Source organism: Eutrema salsugineum, unplaced genomic scaffold (assembly GCF_000478725.1).
Source record: "Eutrema salsugineum unplaced genomic scaffold, Eutsalg1_0 scaffold_2, whole genome shotgun sequence".
NCBI lineage: Eukaryota > Viridiplantae > Streptophyta > Magnoliopsida > Brassicales > Brassicaceae > Eutrema > Eutrema salsugineum.
The window spans coordinates 9,401,499-9,422,036 of record NW_006256829.1 but is presented as its reverse complement, the minus strand read 5'-3'; the positions used below and the strand labels follow the sequence as shown (position 1 = coordinate 9,422,036).

Sequence of the window (20,538 nt, the reverse complement as noted above, 5' to 3'; positions counted from 1 at the left end):
CGTTTTAAATTTGGCCACAAAAACTGTTTTTAGTTTTTTGCAAAAACGCTCATTAGTGTAGAAGTTTATGCGAAAATAACTATTACATACAACATGGTCAAATGAACAAAATTCACCAATTTAGTAAGCAATCCAATGGGATGCATGTGAGAAAAAGGCCCAATGGGCTTCAAAACGCCATTAATTGCGACTTGAAATCCACTAAACGCGCGCTAATTGCAAAGCGCGATTACAAACAAACTTCCAAATCAAAAATTTTAGAAAGTCGGGAGGATTCATCGATCTCTCCGTCTAGCGAATCGGCGAATAACGAAGAGAGAATGAGTTCTGCAAACTGGAAGCACACTCTTCTCTACTCAACACTAATTATCTCTCTTCTCTACATCGTCGAGACCCTAATCTCGCACAAATTGCACATCAACCACAACAAAATCCGCCTGAAAAGGTCTCCGAATCTTCCTCTACGCTTCCGCGATGATGGCACTTTCAAGATCCTCCAGGTTTTGGTTATGTTTTGCCCTTTCCGATTCGTGCAATTCGCTAGCATTTGATTGGATTTTGATCGACATCGCTTTGGGTTGTTACAGGTCGCGGATATGCATTACGGAATGGGGAGTATTACTCGATGCAGAGATGTGTTGGATGCAGAGTTCGAGTACTGTTCTGATCTCAATACCACACGGTTCCTTCGAAGGATGATTGAAGCTGAGAGACCCGATTTGATCGCCTTTACTGGTAATTTGTCTTTGCTTTGAGAATCTACTAGAATCTGTTCGTTCAAATTTTATTCAGTGGTGTACAGTTTGTCATGTTTCTCTAATTTCTAGATATTTTCATGATAATTGGTTTTCATGAAATTTTTCCTTGATGTTCTGTGACAGCACGAGGGAAAAGTTTTTGGGTTGAACTGAGCTATAGTTATAGGTTATTTCCTTTTTCTTAATTGATCTTCAAATATACTAAGAACGAGGTATACAAATGTGGAAATTGTTGCACAAAATTTGGGTATCTCATATTTAGACTTCTTTTAATTTTTCTTGTTTACAAGTGAACTGAATAGCTTGTAAGCTTATAATTGCGCTAAGGGATCTATGTTTGGTTGTAGAAATCTATGACTGATGGAAGTAAAGGTTTCTGTGTTTTTTACTGATGATGAAATTTGAATGAGCAAACACATGTCATTCACGATTCTCTTCCAATTCATTGAAAATCTTTTCACCAATTTTGTATATCACTTTTAAGGGATAATGTGTCAAAGAAGGGTACAGCCAATTCACTAAGTCTTGTGTGGTTATGTTGTTGATATTTAGGGGATACTATATTTGGATCAAGCACTACTGATGCAGCGGAATCTCTTCTTCAAGCCATTGGTCCAGCCATTGAATATGGAATCCCATGGGCTGCCATTTTAGGAAATCATGACCAGGAATCCACTATGAACCGTGAAGAACTGATGACTTTCCTCTCTCTTATGGATTTTTCTGTCTCTCAGATCAATCCACCTGTCGAAGATGACTCGGATCAAGCTGAAAGAGGCGCATTGAGATCTATTGATGGATTTGGGAATTACCGCCTCAGAGTACACGGTGCACCTGGTTCGGTGCTGTCAAATAACACTATCTTTGACCTCTTTTTTCTAGATAGTGGAGATAGAGAAACAGTCCAAGGTAGACGAACATATGGATGGATCAAGGAATCTCAACTTCGTTGGCTTCAAGATACTTCCAAACAGGTAAAGGGATTATGCATTTCTTATTACAACTGGGGAAATATTCACATATGTAGATATTTGATCATGATTACACGTTGGTCAAGATTCATTAACCTCTAAAGAGACTCACTGACTAAACAGGGTCATAACCAAAACGTAGTAAACTTTACCGGTGATCCTCCTTCAGCGCTAGCCTTTTTCCACATTCCAATTCCGGAAGTTCGTGATCTGTGGTACACACCCTTTATTGGTCAGTTTCAGGAGGGTGTAGCATGCTCCATCGTTCAATCAGGAGTCTTAAAGACCTTTGTGTCCATGGGAAATGTAAAAGCCGCGTTCATAGGACACGACCATGTCAACGATTTCTGTGGAAATCTAAAAGGGGTATGGTTTTGTTACGGTGGAGGATTTGGATACCATGCTTATGGAAGACCATATTGGCATAGAAGAGCAAGAGTGATAGAGGCTAAGCTCGGGAAAGGAAGAGACACATGGACAGGAGTTGAACGTATCAAGACGTGGAAACGTCTAGATGATGAAGACTTGAGCAAGATAGACGAACAAGTCTTATGGGAAGCTTCCTACACATTTCCGAAGTGACCAAGGGACAAGGCAAGTAAGTTATATATTTCTTTCTTCATGATTGCCCATCTTTTGATGTTTTGTGTGAGAAAATTCTGAGTCTCTGCGTTTAGGCTTGGATTATATGTAAACATAACGACATGCATTGCACTTGATACATTTGGGTCTGTTATTCTTAAAAACGTTTTTCAGATGGTCACAAAATTCGGTCCCTAGGGCCTAGGCCTAGGGACATCATCTTTCGTTAGGACCATTTCTGACGAAACATATGTGAATGAAACACCCTTTCGTTTGGGGTTCTTTGAAACGGCTCTTTCGGTGTTGTTTTGGTGTGATCTCTTTGACTATTATATTCATTTTGTTAATTATGAAACATTTAATTGACATGTTCAATAAAAATTATTTGGGTATTTTTTATTAGCTAATTAAGATCATATGATTCGATTTGTTGGGTATAGTCAGTTACAAATATTTTGATTGTCTAATCAAAATCAGTTCTTATTTTTCTGTTTGGTAATTGCTTGTTTCACCATTTTTTGTCATTTTGTTGCTAGCTCGACTTAAATAAATTATGTTTCTGCATTTTTCTTTTCTTTTCTTTTTTCTTTTGGTCATATTTTTAAAATTTTGATTATATGAATTTTTTTTAAGGGCCAAATTTCTTTAGTGCTCACACTGTAGATATTGACAACAGAGGTCCCAGAATATTTAGACTATATGAATAAGCCCTCGTGCCGAATATCATATCCTAATATAGAAAATAATGCTGGTGTTTATTTCTTTTTCAATTTTTTTATTGGGCAATTATTGTCTACTAATAATTGACATTATTTTTCTTTCAGTAAAGATACAACGCCGGTGTGTAATTAACTGGAAATCTACGTTGTTGTCTCCCGAGACTTTGGTCTGTCTCATTCTCATTCTACTTCTCTATATAAGGCTCACAGGTCGAGAGAGAGACAAGAGACACCACATAAACGATCAGACAAAAGTTGATTAGAAATTTGTCTGAAAATGGAGAGTATCGAACAAGAAATTAACAATTACTGGGAACCCAGTTCCTTCCTCCCAAACGAAGACTTTGAATACGACAGGTTCTTTCTTCTTTTCCTTGTCTCTCTCTATCTTTTTCTTGCTTACTTTCCCAGAAACACTTGAGATTTTGATATTTTTTCTTAAAAGCTGGCCTTTGGAGGAAGCCATTTCTGGGTCGTATGATTCGAGTTCGCCTGATGGGGCGGCTTCGTCGCCGGCTTCAAAGAATATTGTGTCGGAGAGAAACAGAAGACAGAAACTTAACCAGAGACTCTTCGCTCTCCGATCAGTTGTTCCCAATATCACTAAGGTTCTTTTTGTTGTTTTCCCTCTGTGAAACTCCAACCTGTTTGTCTTCTAATTCCAAGATCCAAGCTTATTATGGATTCTGTTTTTTTTTTTCTTTGTACTGGTAGATGGATAAAGCATCAATAATCAAAGATGCTATTAGTTACATACAAGGGTTGCAATATGAAGAAACGAAACTTGAAGCTGAGATCAGAGAACTTGAATCTACTCCAAAGAGTAGTCTGAGTTTCAGTAAAGATTTTGATCGTGATTTACTGGTTCCTGTCACATCCAAGAAGATGAAGCAGCTTGATACTGGTTCTTCCCGTTCTCTCATCGAAGTTCTCGATGTAAGTCTCTGGGTTCCTACTTTCACCTTGGATCATAAAGTAAAGAAATAATTTTCATTTAAAAATTGTCGTTTTGGGTGGTTGAAGTTGAAGGTAACATTCATGAGAGAGAGAACAATGGTGGTGAATGTTACATGTAACAAGAGGACAGACACAATGGTGAAACTGTGTGAAGTCTTTGAGTCATTGAATCTCAAAATCCTCACTTCCAGTCTCACCTCTTTCTCTGGCATGATCTTCAATACTCTCTTTATTGAGGTCAGCATCTCTCTCTTTCTCTCTCTCTCTCTCTCTCTCTCTCTCTCTCTCTCTCTCTCTCTCTCTCTCTCTCTCTCTCTCTCTCTCTCTCTCTATCTTCATTTTGGAATTTAGTTGATTACTAATTTCAAGTAATGATTGAAATTAGTCAAGAACTGGATAGTAGACTTTTCAAGAAAAAGTAAAAGGAAGCATTCAATCATACATAGATTACTTTAGCTAACTTTTCTTAAAGCCTCCATCATCGAATGCTAATTATGTAAATCGCACGATATAATGTTTCTCTTGTTTTCTCAAATAAATTTACCATAGTGAAAATAAGTTTTTTTTTTTGCTTTTGTTTTTTCAAGTTTTCTTATAGCTTTTGTAATATATTTCCTAATCTGTGTAAACCGTGCGTCGAATTTCTTATTCTAGATTTTGGAATATCATTCGATGATTTTCTGTGGTTTTAAGTCTCTGCTCGTGCCAAATTATTTTAGCATTAAATGTCTTATTCGTGATGCTGGCGATGAGCGATTGTGTTATTACTTTATTGTTTACCTGAAATAATAAATATAAATACTTTTCCAAAATGCAAAATTTCTTGATTTGATAAACGACATGGACCTTTTTGGTTGATTTAAAGCAAGATTTCATAGAGTAAACTAATGATTAAATTAGTAGAAAATATTCGGCTTAGTCTATATTTTGGGTTTGGTCGTCTGGTATAGTCAACACATTTTTTTTTGTTGGCCACTTAACGGTGTGGCCTTATTTGTAAATTTGGTCATCAAGTGAAGTGCATGATATTGAAAACTTAATAAGTTAATATAGTATATTTTTAATTTTCGCCGTCAAAACTGTCGATTGTCAAACAAAATTCAATTTTCTTTTGTTTGCCAATTTATATAAAAGTTATAGTAGTTGAAAGCTTTTAAAATGTTTGATGTTTTCTTCTCTAGTAACTAGTGGTAATACTTCCAATGTTTCTAATGGAAAGGTAACTAAGACCATCTCCAATCCTGAACCCTATTGAGGGGTTCATCAGATTTTTTTATTAGTTTTTTTGAGAATTTTTTTTTGGATAAACTCTATGAAAAACTTGGTGTCCAACCCTAAACCTCTTAAAAGAGTTCTTTGGATTATTTTAATAATTTTTTTATTAAATTTTTTTTTCTGAAAATCAATTTTACACATTTAATATATTATAATCTGAAATAAATTATTCATTACATATAAATAAAATTACATGATAAAAAGATTAAACAAACTTATTCATTACATATAATTAAAACACAAGAAAACAAATTAATCCAAATGTCCAAATTTCTGCCAAACATGTTCAAGTAAATCTTTTTGCAATTTATCATGTGTTTCTGAATGTCGAACTTCTTCGCGATTGCCTATCAAATTTTAAATTTTTGTAGGCATATATGTAGAATACGACATATCCACCTGAGAACTTCTGTTAACGTCGCCTTGTTCGTATTGTGTTGTATCAACTAGATTATATCCAATGTGTTCGTCTTCCACGATCATATTATGCAGAATGATGCTTGCCCACATAATATTCCCAATTTTTCTCTTATCCCAAACAAGAGCTGGGTTTTTTTATAATTGCGAAACGAGACTGCAATACTCAAACCTAAAACCAAGAATCAGAATTCATACGCATAGACTACTCGTCAAACGAACAGTAAACCCATATCAACTACTAACCATGAATCATCCATTTCAATCGCAAACCATATCAACTATGAATCATCCAATTCACTCGCAAATTAGTTCAAGTTGGGGTTTCACATATTCGCAATCAAAATCGAAATCAACCCTCAAAGTACACCGATAGCCCTTTTTCACAAGAAAACTTAAAAACCCCAATTTTTCCTAAATCTGCAAACCCTAAATCGACAAAACCCTAAACTAATCCATGCAATTTCAACCTAAACGAGTACTTCCCGATCAGACAGACCATCGCATGACCTCTAAGACCCGTAATTAGACCAAAGATTAAAAAGCCCCAAATTTCTCTAAATCGTATAAACCCTAACTCGACGAGAACGCAAATAAAAACTCTATTCAATTAAAAAAAACCAAGGCTTGGATAACATACCTTCGAACTGGAGTCGTAGAACACTTCGATCTTGGAAAAATCGCCGGAATCGCGAAGACAAGTTGAATCGCCCAAAAAGAGAGCTTCGGTCGTAAAAAAAAAAAAAGAGAACGAGCAAATGTTTTCCAGAAAAAAAAATCCGATACCCCTAAATTTTAGTTTCTCCCTCTTTTCTGTTTCACCCAGTAAAAACGATACACGTGGCCAATTTATCCCTTTCTGAACCGCTGTTTCAGATACATCACAAAACAGCGATGCTTTCAATTTTGGACTTTTATTCTTTTTTTTAAATCCATAAATGCCCAATAAACCCCTGATGAACCCCATATTACCCCACGTTGGAGCTGGTCTAATGGTGCCATATCGGAAGCTTCCGGTCTCGACCAATCATTTATTGCGTTCTGTTTTAGTTTTTTATTTTTGGTCCCACATTCATTGGAATTTGGTCCATTTGGCTAAAGATAATATATTATCTATGGTAAGCAGAATCTGATTGCTTTGATATGAATTTTGCTCAACCGCTCGAATTAAATAACAATGGGATATACTTATGATAAAATATAACTGATTTCTGCCAAATACATCATATATTGTCTGGACTTTACAAAATATATCTGATTCGATCAAAGGCCTCGTAGAAAAAATAAAAATAAATAAAGAGTCAATAACTATGGGATCTTAGAGATAAGATTATGATCACAATTGCTAATTAAATAATACGTGGCCACTTTTTTCTTTAATGGGACCTGTCGCATTATTATGTTTTCATTTGAACAGGCAGATGAAGAAGAACAAGAGATGTTGAGGTCAAAAATAGAAACAGGAATAGGAGCTTATAACGAAACTCACAGTCCCTCTTTGAGCATCGACTCTCATTACTAAGTAATTTTTTTGGCTTCTCTCTTTAGTCATTACAATGAATAATATGGCCTCTTTTCAATTTCTTCTTTCTTTTCTTTTTGTTTGTCCATCACGAAGACTTCTTTTGGGTTTATATAATGTCTATAATAATCGTACGCATTGTTTGGGGATGTGGAATGGTATATATATTTGTCCATATAGAAAAAGAAAAAGAAAAAGAGATGTGCTTCATATTTTTCACTGTGCTAGAGAATGCAATTGTAATAGTAAGGTTGGTTAATGAAAAAACTTAACAAAAAAAAGTTAATGAAAAATTAACAAATCGAAAGATATCTAACCATTATCCGACTCATCAATGGGCAAGGAAATAATTTGCGTCTCCACCATTACATAGAGGCTATCAAAAGCTGGAAAACCATGTTCTCCGAAGTGAGCTTCACCTTTCGACACCGAGAAGCAAATCAATGCGCAGATATGTTGGCTAAACAAGCATTATTATGTAATACTCAATGGTCATTGTACCACACTTGTCCTCGATTCCTCCAACATACTGTAATTAACGATTGTAACTTTGATAACTAATAAAGGTGAATTAGACGTAAAAAAAAAAAAAAAATTCGAAAGATATCTAATAACAAAATGATAATAACATAAGAATAAGAAGATAAAGAAAAATACATTTAGTGTTTTCTCTTGTATATGTTTTAATTTTCAATATTCGCACTGTTAAACAAGTGTGCACTTTTCAATTTTCAATATAGAATCAAGGTCTTTTTTCTTGTAAAGAAACAAGGTAGAACAACTAAAAGAAAATAAAAATAAAAATGATGAAAATTTCATACGATTAAAAAGAAAACTCTTCGATAGCGCAGCGCACAAAATAATTTAGGAACAAAAGGAGACAATACAGAGAATTTTAGAGTTGCACAACATATATGTACATGAAGGAGTTCAGACTTCAGAGTTTCGCTACCTGGTCTGAAACGGCAGCGTTTTTACCAGTCTTTAAGCAAGTCTCCTGCAATATCTCGGTAGCTGACTTTCTTTTTCTTTACAGGAGGAGGAATTGCGTCTGCATCTTCCTCTGCGTTCACAGAAGTAGCATCAGTCTCGCCGTCGAGTTTTCTTTTCTCTGAAGACTCGCATTCACCAGAAACATTAGCCAATCTACTACTTTCCCCGGTGGTTCGGTTTGACGTCTCTGTGTTTTTCAGACTGAGGCTCGGTATCATGTCCATCAACATAGCTTGTACTGGATCCTCGTGCATTTGTAGCTTCTCCTTCGTATCCATCTCAGTATTTGCATTTCTAGAATCTTGTGAGGCCTCTTCAACTGCTACTGTGTTGTCTCTTTGCAGTGATTCTGTGTACTTTGCTACGTCAGGCTCTCGGGTTTCTTCATTGTTGTCTTCCACTGATCTACCAGCTGCATTACTCTCTTCCGCTTCTGCATACTCATGTTTTCTGTCATCAAAATCATCATCTTCCTCAGACTCATCTCCCCCTATCTTCGAAGGCTTCTTGCCTCTTCGTGATCTCTGTACTCTCTGGGTTTGTCCCACACGAGACTTTCCTCTCTTTGCAGATTTTCCTCTCCTAGAGTTTCTTTGAGCCTCACCTAACGAATCTGTGCCTTCTGCTATATCACTGAGTCTTGTTGAAACCTTTTCTTCAGAAGTATCACCCTCCTCAGTTTCATCTCCGCCTATCTTAGAAGGCTGCTTGCCTCTGCGTCTCTGTACTCGTTGCAGTGAGTTTGTAGAAGACCTTCCCCTTTTACTACTAGCTCGAGCATTTGACCGTCCTCTAACCGTTTTAGAGGAAGCTGGCTCTTCGGTTTGAGCATTACCACAGGAAGCTTCCTCCGTTGTATCATGTTCGGAATTACTGAAGCAAACAGAGAAAAAATCAGTAGAAGCTTTTTCTACTAACAAGCCCTAATATGGATGAGAGACTAATTTATATTTCATTTGTAGATAAGAACTCATCAAAAAGTGTTGTTGACTCACTCTGATTCTTCAGTATCAGACTCTTCCATATGCTTTGGCCTCAGAGTGTAGACGTCCTCACACAGTTTTTGCTCTCTTTGCAAGCTATCCTCTAACCAGTGCGCGCTAACAACATGCAGCCCTCTCTTCAACAAACGACGTTTCTCCATTTCGCTGAAACTACTAAAGAAAGACCAGAGAACAGAGCCTTAATCCTCATTATGATGCATTGTAAAAATGAATAGTAGAAACTCAGAAATTGTGGAATACCTTTTTGAAACTGAAGTAAAATCCAAAGAGTCTTCTGCTATAGCAAGGACTACAAGGTGTGACGCATGAGTAAGATTATTGCTAACTTTACCACCACTCATTAAGACTTCAAGCGCTAATCTCTTAGCCATAATTCCCAACAGGGCTTCTTCTTCAGTGCTCCTTCAAGTAAGAAATAACACATTGAGGATAATGATGATGAGTATTGCTTTAGGTAACTGACATCTTTAAAAAACTTAATAAAACAAGAGAAGCCTTACAATGTTTGACTATACGGGTGAAAGTAAATGCAGCAGCCGAAGAAGCAGGACCATCTTTTCTCTGGACATAACTTTTTCTTGTAGTATTCAATGGATTTTGAGTCTTCTGATTGCTTGGCATTGCTTAAGACCTGGAAACGAAGAAAAAGAGATTGCAACTCGATAATATGATTTCAATAAAAGATCTCAAGAAGTGAAAGAACATTTTCAAGATGGATACCTGTTTGAGACCTTCAAGGTCTAAATCCCAGAAATAAGAATCGGAAAATTCATCAATTTCATCCTGTAATTTGGTCCTTGAAGCATCAGTGAGATGGAGGAAGTACCTTCGAGAAGTGGGCAATTTTTCATTAGACGAGATATCAATAGCACAAGAAACCTAAAGCAGCTTATACCATAAGATAATGCTGCAAGGACTCACTTTGGCTGCAAAGGCAGCAGATTATTTCGTGAACAACAATCTAAGAACCATGAAAAGTGGATGACATCTCGCTGACGCTTTGATGCCTGATACTTTATTCCTGAAATATTATCTCATTGTCATGCTCTTTTATCGTTCAAAGTGTAATCACATGTACAAAAGGGTTGGCTAAGAAATCAATATGTCAAAGTAAGAAAGTGATGTACCACTGCTTTCCGCTGCAATGCAATGAGTCACTGAATTGTTTAAGTTCATTGAGAACTTCCCTCCATTCTCAACCACCATTTTGTGGAAAGTATCAAGCGAATGGGACCGAGGCAGGTTAACAAAATCTGTTAGCTTTGTCAAGGAAATAACGAAGAGTGGAGTATGACAAAATTATCAAAGTTTGCAAGTTCAAGCAATTTCAGTACTTATCCATGTAAAAAGGTATCTAATTACTGAAAACGCAATCAGCAAGAAAAGAGTACCCTGGTGAGGATGGCCAGAGAAGACGATTCAATATTGAAACATGTCAAAGGATACAAAATATCATATTTGAGAAGATTGAGGTCTTGCCCTTAATATCCGATACATCGGTTTGAGTAAACTGAGAGGGGACAAGAGAGACATTCTTTTTCTCTCCTCTCCTGGAGGATTTAATGGCTTTCGGATTGTCCTGTGTGTTTTCAGATTCCTTCTGTTTCTGTGTGGTGCCGTTACTCGAGTTCACCAATTCCACAAAAGCTGCAAAGTAAACATCAGCCGGACGAATAAAGCGGAAGGAAATCGGTTATTTCAAAACTTTCATGAAAATGGGAACCTTGGACACTTTGTTTGATTCTTTTAATACTCACCCTGCACATCGAGACATTCATGCCAAGGTTTGTCATATCTTACTTTATCAATACGAGGAAACCTCAGGCTGTAAGGTGCAACAAACACCTGAAAAGAAGCAGAGTTTTACATGGAATACAGCATACGCATCATAAGCGACAAATCTGTATTGTTTGATACCGAATAAAAGACAAAAATATTAGAGGTTACTGACAAATCTTCACATTCTCAATCTTATAGACATACCTCAGACCTTATTGTCCTAATGTCACTGGTGATGGAAAGTATTATTGATCTGCAACAAACAGGAAAAATATTCAACGACTGGCTAAATATGGATTTTCTGCGTCAGTAGAGGAAAATTGGCTAAATGACAGGAAACAAACTTTTCCGGGCTTTCAATCCAAACGTCCGGTCTCTCTTTTGAGTGATTTGTGACCTGATAAAAGCTTGGTGGAGCCTTCTTTGGGTGTTCATTTTTTCTGAAACACAAACAAGATATGTGATAACTAGTATAGAAAGCGGCAGTTTTCTCAACTGTCAAAATACTAGACCAAAAAACCATCTAGTTTTGATGTATAACAATACATGTAGCTGTTTTTTGTGAGATATATCTTATAGTGGAGAATTTTCTTACATCAATTTAATTTATCCCATATTGTTATATATATTTTTGTTTAAATGAAATGAGAAAGGAAGTAAACGATTCCGTCTCTTACTTGAAATAAGGCTTCAGTTTGCTTACAACAGTGTCAAGCTCATCATCAGAAAGTCCTGTGCCAACTCTACAAAAAGACATAAATCTGCAGGAAGAGAATACCTTATTATTGATAGTTAGTCCTGAAATGTCAAGGCAAACAACTACCAATTCTGATGACAAGAAAAGCTTTAAAGTTTTCAAAGTTCTCTAAAGACTGTTCCAGTAGTTTCTATTGATAATCTGATTCAACGTCTATGAGAACATCTGACTCCATCGAAATACTTACCGCCTGGGATACACATTCGCCTCTGCCCGGTCAGCCAATGCGACGAGAAACTGTGCTACCTCCCCTCCTCGACGCCCAGAGCCATAGTATCCTCCTGGTAAAGATGTAACAAATCCCCCATAAGATCTAATGGGAGAAGAACACCACTTTTGAACAAGGAAAAGTAAGCATATCAAGTGCACACCTATTATAAGAACATCTAGATCAGAACCAGCCCGAATGTATTCAGGCTTCAACTTCATCCACTTGCCACTACGATCTCCAGGTTCCCATTTAGATCCCAGGTCTTTAAGTACAACTCCTTCATCTCTGAGGAGAAATAAAAATTGAATAAAAATACTGGAACACACATCTGCGAAGAAAATCGTACTAAAAGTCTCTATACTAGAGGGTATATTCTGACAAGAAGTATCATTGTTCACATAAGGTCAAGAAGGCACCATCCAAACGTTTTGAAAAATTTATGAATAGTGGCAAAAGAAACTTTAGCTGGATTTAGAATAAGAAAATAAACCTGTTTTCCACTGTTTCTTTGAAAAATCGCTCAACATCAGCTGCAGAATGAGCAACAATAGACCAACTAGGTTCCCCTGCAAAAAGTAACGCTAACTAGTTGTAAAATGTGTGGTGGAGGTACCATACGAAATTAAATAGCTGTTTTCAATGTAAAGAAACTCAAAATGAAGCAAGACTCTAAAACCATAGCACATATTAAAGAAAAATCCCATCACTTATTTATCTTTATTTTAACTCTGACACACGTGAACTTTCCTGAGTCAGCAGCTAGACTTAGTAGTCCTTACCTGAAGGACGATGAACGTTGAGACCACCTTCAGGTACTAAAACTTCAAGTCGACCTTTTAAAGGCTTAACAACTTTCCTCAGGAGTTCATGTCGTTCCTTTAAACTCTGGTGGATGACGCTAGTATCTCCAACATAAAGAACATCAAAGGCAACATCTAGTACAAGGTCAAGGAAAAAGAAACTCTAAAATGGTTCCGTCATGAGATTCTGGAGTGTGGGGATTAAATCTCCTCATAAGGATACAACATAACTGCATTGGCAAATAAAAGAACATTAGAGTTTATAAAGATCCTCAGAAAGTTGCATCATAAAATCAGACAAATGGAACTTCACAAATGAACCTGTCTATGGCTGTCAAGACCTTCCCTTGCTGCCTTGGCTGTGAAGAATAGGACACGAAGGATCAAATCTACTGCAAGCAAGGCTATATTTTTCAAAATAAGGATACTGATTAGATGCCAAACCTATTTCCTGGTTCGAACCAAACTCAGCAAACCGATTAAGAGATGTATCCCAGACCAACATTTCACCATCAAGTATACACCTAGGATTATAAGAAAAGAAATCGTATATGTAAATCTTCCAAACTCGTAAAACCTTTCAGAACCTAAATAAACAGCAACTAGATTCTTACTTGTCAGCCAATATGTTTTGTACGATAAGATCCGACATAGCATGTGCATATTCAGAATGGTCAAGGAAGTTCCTGCAGCATCACTATAAAAAGTAAATTGCGAATTCCCTATCTGTGACACAAAGAGACCGGTAGAGAGCTTGAAAAAACTACAGCATTAGACCAGAAACCGCTAAGTCACAAAAGAGTCATAAAGCCATATGCAGATCAATTTTTTAATCAAACATTTTAATAGCAGGGCAGACAAAAGAGATGTCGCTCACCTAGAGAAGTAATGTATCTCAGTCCCATTTTTGTGTATTTGTATGCGATCCCCATCAAATTTGCATTCAGCAACAACATCTTTCCCGTGTAGCTATGAAGAGGGGGAAAATCTCACGCATTGGTTAAAGAAGTAAAACACCAATAAAAGACAATGTTTATAAAAAAAAATGGACAGGGAAATGGAGTAAGCTAACAATAGAGTTGATGGACTATACCTTCTTCCAAGCAGCATTTACATCACCGCTGCGCATAGCTAACTGGGGTCGTACGGCTTTTCCAACCTCTATATCCTACAAAGTAAGAAACAAACAAGCCACCACCAGTAGAGAGAAAGTCAACACACCAGGCACAAAGTCTGAGGAATTTAACACAATAAAAGGTTGAGCAGCCAGATACATGAGAAAAGACATATGCTTTGGTGAGCATGGAAATGAACAACAATCATCAACTGACAGGCTATTATAAAAGGATCTAATTTCACACTCATCTTTATGTTCATCAGTTTTAAGATAATTTCTATAGCTCAATTGTATCTCAAAAAAAATGTACAACAGTTCGTGCATTCAAGTATTTCTCATAGCAAACACCTGGCGCTTGTGCCGCTGGTGTCGATCCCTCAGCTTTTCACAGACTAGTTTCAAGTCACATGTGACATTAAACAAGTCCTCAGCATCTGGATGGAACTCCTGAAAAATGCTCTTCTCGCTCATTCCCAATTTCAAATCTGTAAAGCAATCAACAACAAATCTGAATGAAGATGGAAAGCAAAGGATGGAAACAATGTATGAAGAAGAAGGAAAAGCCCCTCTACCTTTAAGAATGATCCTAATTACCCACTTCATTTCCTGTGCATTCGTCTTCTGAATCAGAGTGGAAAGAAGAGAAGTTTTTTCTGCTCTGCATTCCATAGATTTCAAAACACGATACGAGGATAAACAATTACAAGCCAATTCAACCATCGAATCAAACAGGGAAATGAAGAAAATGTAAAAAACTATCTTCAGACCTGTTCTCACTCGAAGCTAAACGATCAAGCAAATCATTCAATTCCTTAATAGTCAACCCACCCGAAGCCATTCCTTGCCTACGTTGGAGTACCTGATGTTCGCCACAAACAAAAACGTTTCGAAATCCGAACCCTAAAACCCAAAACCAAAACCCAGAAAGTCAAATGAAATCCTAACCTCAGCGGCAATTAGGGAAAAGTTTCCGGCGTTGGCCCCAGCCTTAGCGGTTCCACCCTTGCGCCAATTGAGAAGACGAACGGCGTCGGGAGCATCGCGAGAGACGCCGAGGGCATCGATGAGACACGTGGCGAGCACCGATTCCTTGAGACCGTAGCTACCGCGTTCTCGGTCAAGCGCCGGTATAATGAGGCGGACAGCGACGAAGTAGTCGGAGGGTTTGCAGTACGTGTCTAGAAACTTTCGGAACTTAGAGCGTTTCTGAGAAGAGGTTTTGCTCTTCTGAATCCAGTTGAAGAGAGACACTAGAACACTGAATTTGATCTCCTCCGTCATCTTCTTCACCGGAATTCGTGATTCTTCGTAAGAAGACAGTGAATTTAGATCAGAATAGGGTTTGATTCCCCGTCGGAGAGACACTGAGAAGCGTCGCCAATAGCTTGCCGGAGAAGAAAGTCGCGTTTGAAAGTCGCACGGCCTAAAAGGAACGAACTTTGGTTAAAATTGACAGCGACTCTTCTCTCCCGGTACCAGTTTATTCGGAATGACACATTTACCCTAAAACTTAATTAATCGATCAATTTAGTCCAATATGTAAGACAATTATTTTCTAGAAAATCATAACATTTCAAAGCCTTAGATCAAATGACTGTCAGACTGCATGATTTTGTTTAGATTTGGTATCAAACTGGGAATTGGTTTAAAAAAAGGTATCAAACTGGGGAAAAAAATGTACAGTATAGTAGATTGGCACAAAGTTCTGATGCCAGAAAAATGTCAATAATACAGTTTTAAATTATGAGTTGAAGTTACATTTTTCTTATTGACATTTTAAACAAATATATATTTTAAATTTGTATAGAACCATAATCTTTATAAATAGAATGAACGTGAATAAATTATATTGACAGATTATGATAGGAAATATTAAAGCCCCTGATCTACTAGTCCCAGATAATGAGATTGAGATCATATCAGAAGTAACAACTAGTCCGAAAAGCCAATGAAAACATGAAGATTATATTTGGCTTTAAGGAATGTGAAATTGTATAAATCAAGCTCATGATATACAAGGTTGAATTCGCCTCTTTCGTCCTGGCTTTGACTCCGGAGTTTTAGAAAGTTGATCCGTTGAATCCAAAGAAGGGTCGCTGAAATAAATAAATAAAAAAAGATCCAAGAATTAAACATACTTTCTAATCACTGATACAAGGTAAACAAGATATATTTGTGCATCCAGAACACTGTGCTTTCATCATCGCAATTCGCAAGATTCTAGATTTAAGCTAAATCAGGATAGTCTATGTCAATCCTTGAAAATGCTTTCACGTACGACGCAAGTAACATCTTTCTTATGCAAAGCTAGCTTTTTAGCAAAAAGCAAAACATACCGGGGAATCGTAGAATTTGATATAAAAGCGGGAGCTATCTATAGAGAGCTTGATATGAAGAATCTCGGATATCGTCTCGCTAAGCTTTCCGTTAACGGCTGGTCCCAATCCTCCGATAGATATCAGTTCTCCATACGCAGCTGGTTCCTCGGTACCAGCAAATGCAATAGGCACTCCGCTATTAAGCAGTATCATTACATACTGAAACCAACGAAGAAGAAGAAGAACAAGAGCAGACATCGTATAAGTGATGATGAACAGGCGAATAAAATAATAATTAAACGTAGCTCACAAGTTAAGACCACAACACAAGAATCCTTTATTTCTTTTAACAAGGTTCCATGAATTGGTAAATATGAAGAAAAATTCTCAAGAGTTGAACACTTTCTTTGGCTCTGAACAGCAAGAATTTCCCTTCAAGTTATATTTTTCTAGCAATGTTTTATGAAATGATAATATTTTAGATGAAATATCTCAGAGTACTTGCGATTCATACAGGAGTTTCATCAAACACTTCATCTGCATATATTATTTAGCAGCAGTACAAAGCGAAACAGCTACTTAAACACTGTCAATATATTTCATATAACCAAAACCCTAAACAGGAGGCAAAGCAAACAAAAAAGTTGAAAGTTTTAACAGAGGATTAGTGTTTCTTTACGGATTCAGGTTTGCCGATGATCTTAGCGACGGCCTTAGTAGCGTCCTTGAGTATGTCGGAGCATGTGACGGCGTCGACTGGTATATTAGTGAAGAGATTTAAAGTGGGCATCTTCTTGATTCTTCAGACAAAATCAAAGCTATCTCTCGCAAACCAGTGGCTTTCAGGTTAGAAACGCAACAGGATAACGAGTACCTACCATGTTATTTTTAGTGCTAGCTTCTTTTTTTTTTTTTTTTAATAGAATCAAATTTCACATGAACCAATCGGAAAATTAGTCTAATGGGCTAGTGGCTACAATTCGGCCCACCAATACGTGATTTTCGTACCCAAATGTAAAATTTCCGAATATGAAAAACGAAACTCCAAAAGATTTGAACTCTTTCTTCTCTTCTTACAGTTTGTTTGGAGGGGACCAATATGATTATGTCTTTCCTAATTTCTTTTCATTTTATATTGGAATCAGCATGGAGAATCATGCAATCGCATAACTCTTTGACTCTTTCACCTTTGCCTTTCCATGCTTCTGATAATCTTTTAAGTTTTAACCTTTTTAGGATCCAATGAAAAAAGGTAACAGACAAAAGAATAACAATAGCGTTTATTTTTAGGATAATTACGTCAAATGAAATAATGTTTGCATTAGACAAGTAAAAATGAAACAAACAACATTTTTCAATCTATTATATAAAGAGTGGGTTGTGTCTCACAAACTTGACACATCATCACATTTTCTTTTGACACATCAGCTCTCTAAAATTTAATTTAGAATTTAATTTTTTTTAAAAAGAATATGAAGAATCAGAGTACGTCACAGCCTCCTCTATTTAAATCACATAGTTCAAGATGAATTTAATTAACAATGAAAATTCCAAAGCTCTTTTCGATTCAAATTTCTCTTCTTATTAATAGTTATTTTGGAAAACCATTAGTTCCCTCCTCACCTTTCATAATTGTATCTCATCAGATACTCTTATAATTTCATTGCTTCCACTTGGATTGTGGTGATTCTCGACACTTAAAGATATATGCTCGTTCGTTCAACTGATTGATCGGATGTGATAGTCATATCATATGTAACTCTTTTATTCAAATTTGAACCGTCTGAAGGGAAAGTTGACAAATGAAATTAAAAAGGCTCGGATCTGAGTGGAAATACTCAGATTATTTCGCTTGGTGTTCCTTTCTTGACGAAAAGAGGTTTGCGTGAGGTTATTCCTTGCATCTAGATTAAGTTATACCAGTGTAAAGAGATGAACACGACTTGATTTCAATTGTTTGATGAAGTTCTTTAGAGAGCTTTCTATTGTAGTATTTCGAGTAATAAGTATTAAATAAAACTGTCTTGGTTTATTTATTTAGTTATATATAAATATGTATATATTTCCATGAAACTCTTCTGGTATCAGTCACCAAAGTTTACATCGCTTCTGGTATTTTACAACTCAGAGTTCTTTTGTTCATCAATTATTATAAGTAAGGAAAATATTTACATATATATTGTAAGCATATGACTGTGCTTAATTTTGCAGGGAAATGGTCGCTTATATTGTAAACATATTAGTTTTTATACTTGAGTACAAACAAAAATTAGTTACTCGAAAATTTTGCTAAGAAAAAACAATTATATTTTCCTTTTTCTATCCGTTCACCAGCACAACTTGTGCTATATTGGATTTGTTTCTCTTGTAAATTGCAGTGGTGTTATTATCGCTGAAGGCATTCTTAGCGCCAGAAAGTCTCTTACGAAAGTGTTCCTTCACGTTTGATTTTTGGAATTTTATTTTTTAATCTGTTTTTAGACTATATAAACAAAGGTTTTCTCCTAAAGTTTGGTATTGTTTATTTCTAATTGTCAAAATTATTTTGATTTTTCCTGTTGTATGTCCAACTTTTCCATTGTGGCTGTGTTGGAGTTTTGTACCCATTGCTACATCGCTTTGGTTATTGCCTGGATTAAAAAGAATCCATCATACTCACGTGGTCTAGAAAATATAATCGTTGTACATAAATGAAGTCTACATTGTGAGAATGCGAAACTTGGTTTGCTAAATGCATTATGTATGAAAATTATGGTAATAAAGAAGGGAAGTTAGTTCATGAGAATATTTCTATCGTAATGTTGGTGAACCAAGGAATCTGGAGTTTGTAACAAGTTTGAAATAATGTGCCATTTTTAAGGATTAAAAATTTAAAATCAACAAAGGTTTTCTTAGATTTTTGCTCATTCTTAAGGATGACTTGATTCTTTGTCCTAGAGACTTACCAAAGCAGTTTCAAAGGAGTTAGAGATTCTCACAATTCTTTACTCATCAGTTCGTGTCACAGGGTGTACTGATCATCCATGTGATTTATAATTCAAAGTTAAGTCCAAATAATTAAACCACTTATCACTTCACATCACTTCAAAAAACAAACAATTCGAAGTTTAGACCAAGCATAATTGAAATGATCCCCTCCAATTTGTAAGAGAAGGAATACTTCACTTGTTCTTTGCAACTATTTGGGTTACTCTTGAGCCATGACCCAGTTGATGAACATTTAAGTTCACATTTGCAATCTCACTTGGATTTTTCTTATATTCTATAACTGTGTTTTCATTTTACTCGATTCTCAAATTTTCAATGTACAATTACTAATAAATTTATACTAACATAATATACAAACTTCTACCATTCATGTCTATTCACATAGATTCTAACTCTCAATATTAAAAAAAAAAAAAAAATCCGTTAATTAGTAATGACTTGATGTACAGTAATATTCAAATGAATTCTTTAAGTCTATCTGCGTCAAAATTAGAATACAAAATATACGTACACTTGAGTCTGAGAGATTAACTAAGATAGTATAACCCTTGAGATATTTTTACAGTTTATGTCAGATGAATTTATGGTTAAATGGGGTTTATAAGATGGGATATATTTCTTCGACAACAAATAGTTAACCTTCATATATTTTCTCTATCGTGTGGTTTCTGTTAACTTATTATATAAGACCAAAATTTTCTAAGACCCATTAAATGTGGCCGAAATAACCACATGGTAAGATAATTGTAAACAAGTTCCCACAAGAACAGAGTGTCCAAATACGTAATAGTTTTAAACTTTAAGGAAAAAAAAAAGAATCTTATAATTGTGACATTTTAGGGCTTCAACGTATCCGCATCCTTTCTGATTACTTACATTTTGATGAAATTACCACGATGTGAATTATAACGATTGAAAATGACCGTTAGGGAAGAAAATTTTCTTCGCAATTTATGATGATTTTACGACGATTTAATTTTTTTAATTATTATTTTATAAAAACAAAACATCGTAAAAAAGTCGTAAATGACGACGGTTTTACAACGATTTTCTTTGCAATGAATTAATAACGATTGTGTGCTAAATCGTCGTTAATTCGTCGTTAATTTGCGACGACAATAATTCGTCGTAAAAAATCATTGCTAACTCTGTTTTTTCTTGTAGTGAAAGCTTTAATATCATCTTCTCTTTGATTGCAATAGTTTGTAACTTGTAATAGTTAAAATGTGAAACAGAAAAAGTCAGTTTCAAACCGAAATCTAAACTAATCATACGAGATAATTTATGATCAAAAGCGCAGTAAATAATTTGGATCAATCTAAACCCACAAGACGAATCTTAATAACCACTAAACCACCATAAAGCGGTTA

At 35.9% G+C, this 20,538-nt stretch overlaps 5 protein-coding genes across 9 annotated transcripts; 3 read left to right on the top strand and 2 right to left on the bottom strand.

Moving 5' to 3' along the window:
• Positions 1–256: 256 nt before the first annotated feature.
• On the top strand, positions 257–3,273 carry LOC18018087 (probable inactive purple acid phosphatase 28). Of its 2 annotated transcripts, XM_024156794.1 has the most exons (5): positions 257–500; positions 588–735; positions 1,311–1,732; positions 1,853–2,327; positions 3,136–3,273. In XM_024156794.1, exons 1-4 carry the CDS (start codon positions 321–323, stop codon positions 2,309–2,311), a joined length of 1,209 nt encoding a protein of 402 aa, XP_024012562.1. In that variant the 5' UTR covers positions 257–320; the 3' UTR covers positions 2,312–2,327; positions 3,136–3,273. The 2 variants fall into 2 exon arrangements, with proteins under 2 accessions (XP_024012562.1, XP_006401239.1); XM_006401176.2 differs by lacking the exon at positions 3,136–3,273 and having other exon boundaries at positions 1,853–2,583.
• Positions 3,190–8,487, top strand: LOC18019387 (transcription factor bHLH35). 3 transcript variants are annotated; one of them, XM_024156796.1, is made up of 5 exons: positions 3,190–3,387; positions 3,476–3,638; positions 3,745–3,966; positions 4,054–4,224; positions 8,238–8,487. In XM_024156796.1, the coding sequence occupies exons 1-5, from the start codon at positions 3,308–3,310 to the stop codon at positions 8,280–8,282; spliced, it is 681 nt and encodes a 226-aa protein (XP_024012564.1). In that variant the 5' UTR covers positions 3,190–3,307; the 3' UTR covers positions 8,283–8,487. The 3 variants fall into 3 exon arrangements, with proteins under 3 accessions (XP_024012564.1, XP_006401237.1, XP_024012563.1); XM_006401174.2 differs by lacking the exon at positions 8,238–8,487 and adding an exon at positions 7,097–7,482; XM_024156795.1 differs by lacking the exon at positions 8,238–8,487 and having other exon boundaries at positions 4,054–6,328.
• On the top strand, positions 7,402–7,762 carry LOC112086713. Its single transcript, XM_024156069.1, has 2 exons — positions 7,402–7,451; positions 7,510–7,762. Exons 1-2 carry the CDS (start codon positions 7,402–7,404, stop codon positions 7,760–7,762), a joined length of 303 nt encoding a protein of 100 aa, XP_024011837.1.
• On the bottom strand, positions 8,029–15,250 carry LOC18019386 (DNA ligase 4). 2 transcript variants are annotated; one of them, XM_006401173.2, is made up of 26 exons: positions 14,808–15,250; positions 14,630–14,721; positions 14,435–14,520; positions 14,211–14,347; positions 13,839–13,913; positions 13,623–13,714; positions 13,360–13,431; positions 13,190–13,269; positions 13,067–13,104; positions 12,969–12,975; positions 12,725–12,880; positions 12,436–12,511; positions 12,106–12,230; positions 11,922–12,015; positions 11,655–11,738; positions 11,322–11,417; positions 11,182–11,230; positions 10,956–11,043; positions 10,645–10,845; positions 10,326–10,451; positions 10,120–10,219; positions 9,919–10,024; positions 9,699–9,829; positions 9,439–9,600; positions 9,190–9,351; positions 8,029–9,067 (listed from the first exon to the last, which is right to left on the bottom strand). In XM_006401173.2, the coding sequence occupies exons 1-26, from the start codon at positions 15,141–15,143 to the stop codon at positions 8,176–8,178; spliced, it is 3,663 nt and encodes a 1,220-aa protein (XP_006401236.1). In that variant the 5' UTR covers positions 15,144–15,250; the 3' UTR covers positions 8,029–8,175. The 2 variants fall into 2 exon arrangements, with proteins under 2 accessions (XP_006401236.1, XP_024012561.1); XM_024156793.1 differs by having other exon boundaries at positions 8,176–9,067; positions 9,190–9,348.
• A 426-nt stretch (positions 15,251–15,676) lies between these two features.
• LOC18019383 (macrophage migration inhibitory factor homolog) lies at positions 15,677–17,070 on the bottom strand. The gene is made up of 3 exons (XM_006401172.2): positions 16,860–17,070; positions 16,199–16,399; positions 15,677–15,958 (listed from the first exon to the last, which is right to left on the bottom strand). The coding sequence occupies exons 1-3, from the start codon at positions 16,968–16,970 to the stop codon at positions 15,923–15,925; spliced, it is 348 nt and encodes a 115-aa protein (XP_006401235.1). The 5' UTR covers positions 16,971–17,070; the 3' UTR covers positions 15,677–15,922.
• Between the last annotated feature and the right edge of the window lie 3,468 nt (positions 17,071–20,538).